Source organism: Phaseolus vulgaris, chromosome 1, assembly GCF_000499845.2.
Source record: "Phaseolus vulgaris cultivar G19833 chromosome 1, P. vulgaris v2.0, whole genome shotgun sequence".
Classification (NCBI taxonomy): domain Eukaryota; kingdom Viridiplantae; phylum Streptophyta; class Magnoliopsida; order Fabales; family Fabaceae; genus Phaseolus; species Phaseolus vulgaris.
The window spans coordinates 32,465,283-32,467,444 of record NC_023759.2 but is presented as its reverse complement, the minus strand read 5'-3'; the positions used below and the strand labels follow the sequence as shown (position 1 = coordinate 32,467,444).

General features: G+C 37.4%; 1 protein-coding gene across 1 annotated transcript; it reads right to left on the bottom strand.

Annotated features, from left to right (window-relative positions):
* Window positions 1–260: 260 nt before the first annotated feature.
* LOC137813935 (ethylene-responsive transcription factor ERN1-like) lies at window positions 261–1,577 on the bottom strand. Its single transcript, XM_068616426.1, has one exon. It carries the CDS (start codon window positions 1,249–1,251, stop codon window positions 415–417), a length of 837 nt encoding a protein of 278 aa, XP_068472527.1. The 5' UTR covers window positions 1,252–1,577; the 3' UTR covers window positions 261–414.
* Between the last annotated feature and the right edge of the window lie 585 nt (window positions 1,578–2,162).

Below are 2,162 nucleotides of genomic sequence, written 5' to 3'. Positions count from 1 at the left end.
AGTGGTTCTACTGTTTATCCATGTAAATCAACGTGAATAGTCATTTTGATTTTGGCTCTAAGATCCAAGATTCCAATTTCCTTACTTTTCCCTCCAAAGTCTAGACTTTTACACTGCATATTCCTAGAAAGGAGACTTTGATAGAAGACTTGAAGATTTAGTTTTGACATTTAGGATGTGAAAAGAAGAATAATTGAAAATGAGCTTTCACAAGCTGCTAATGAAACTCATTGATCTTCCTTCTCACATTAAGAAAGCAGTTAGGAAAACAAAATTATATCTCACCAATGTTATTGTAATATTTCAATCAATGCTTAGATCCCACACTCCACCCTCAAGTTTTCAATAAATTAAAATAAACAAGACTAATGACATTGAGATGGAAGAATTGCGGGATCTTTTAGACCTTCAAGTTTAGCAGAACAATGAGCATAAAGGAGGAAGATCCCAGAGAGTTTCACTGGAGTCCTGAACAGTTTCCATGTACTCTTGCACCCCATTAATTGCATAGAGTGAAGCTGATATTTGTCTTTCAACTTTCATTCTTTCAAATTCAGAAAGCTCCAAGTCAGCTGTATCAGTGAGGCAATCATCAATCTTTGGTACATCCAATATTTGAGCGATAGGAAAACGATCAAAGACAGCTCCAAAACCCCATGAAGCATTGGATTGTTGACCTGACCCAAAGTCCTCCCTGCAATTGCTCAAATCTGGTTTATAAGCATCATCAAACAGATTTGAACTTTGAGGTGTCACGGTAGAAAGAGACTTGTCATTGTTGCCATTGCCATTGTTTGAATTACTAATAGCACTAGTAGTAGTACTAATACTAGTACTAGCAGTGCTAGTGCTGCTTACTCTTGGAGCTGGTGCATTATTAGCATTAGCATCTTCCTGTTTTTTCATTCCTTTTTTGTTGTTAAGAAGATTCCGAATTCGAGAAGCAAGAGGGGAATCCAAGGACACATGAGTGATGAAGTTGGTGCGAGTGTTGGATCCGCGAAGAAGGCATGCAGCTTCATCATAGGCTCTGGCTGCTTCCTCAGCTGTCTCAAATGTGCCAAGCCACATTCTTATCTTCTGAGTTGTGTCTTTGATCTCAGCTACCCATCTCCCTGAAGGCCTTTGTCTCACCCCAACAAATTTGTTGGTGTTGTTGCTTCTGCTTCTCCCTTTCAACTTTCCACCTTTGGTGATTGCAATGCCTGATTTCTGATGCTGCAGGTTTGGTTGTTGGAATTGAATCTCCATCACAAATATTATCAAACAAAATGATACTTGAATGGGAGAAGTTGTGATGAAGATGTATCAAGAAATAAGACAAGAGGAGCTGAAATGTTTATAGCTCTCACAATGTTTATGCAAAGCTAGCTATTACTTAATTTTCATGTTGTTGTTTGCAAGCTGTGAGAATATATATATGTATATACACACACATAAATGAAAAAGGTGCCTAAGTTTTGAGCAAGCAAGTGGGATTAATATATAAGATGCACATCTTGGAATTTGTTAATTGTTTAACTTTTAGAAAGTATATTTAAAATTTGACATGATGCAGACAGGGTATCCTCTTCAAATTCAATATATCACCCTTTACTTTTCAACCGCCCCTGTGTATGTACGTATGTCTTTTCTGGGCATTGCTTTACTGAAACAGTCAAGCCTCAGTTTCAACAAATGTGTCTAAAACAGAATCAATTTAATCTAGTTTTACTCACACTAATACTAATCTTCTTTTTTTCTCAATAAGAAAATAAACTTAACTCACTGCTAACAATACATCTCCCACATGTTGAAACGGTGAGATTAGGTCAACGCCCAATTTGGCAAAGCATCCCAAGGGCTAGAACATAGATAAAAGCAAGAGTAGAAAAAGGGAAAAAAAGAGAGAGAGTTGTTAATAGTTAATAGGAAGTCCTTGTCCTCACTCTTCCCCACATTTTGCTAAGTCAAAGAGTTGAAAGTATGGTAGTGAAGGCATGAATGGGTGCCACATGGAGGCCCCAAAATGATCCTTGAAATGCACCTATAAACAAAGAGATCATTAGAGCCACTAATGTCCTCACTCTCACCTATGTGGCCACATAACAACAACAATCTTCATAATAACATATTCAAGATTCACAAACATGCATATATATCTTATCGTGCGTGCTGCGTTT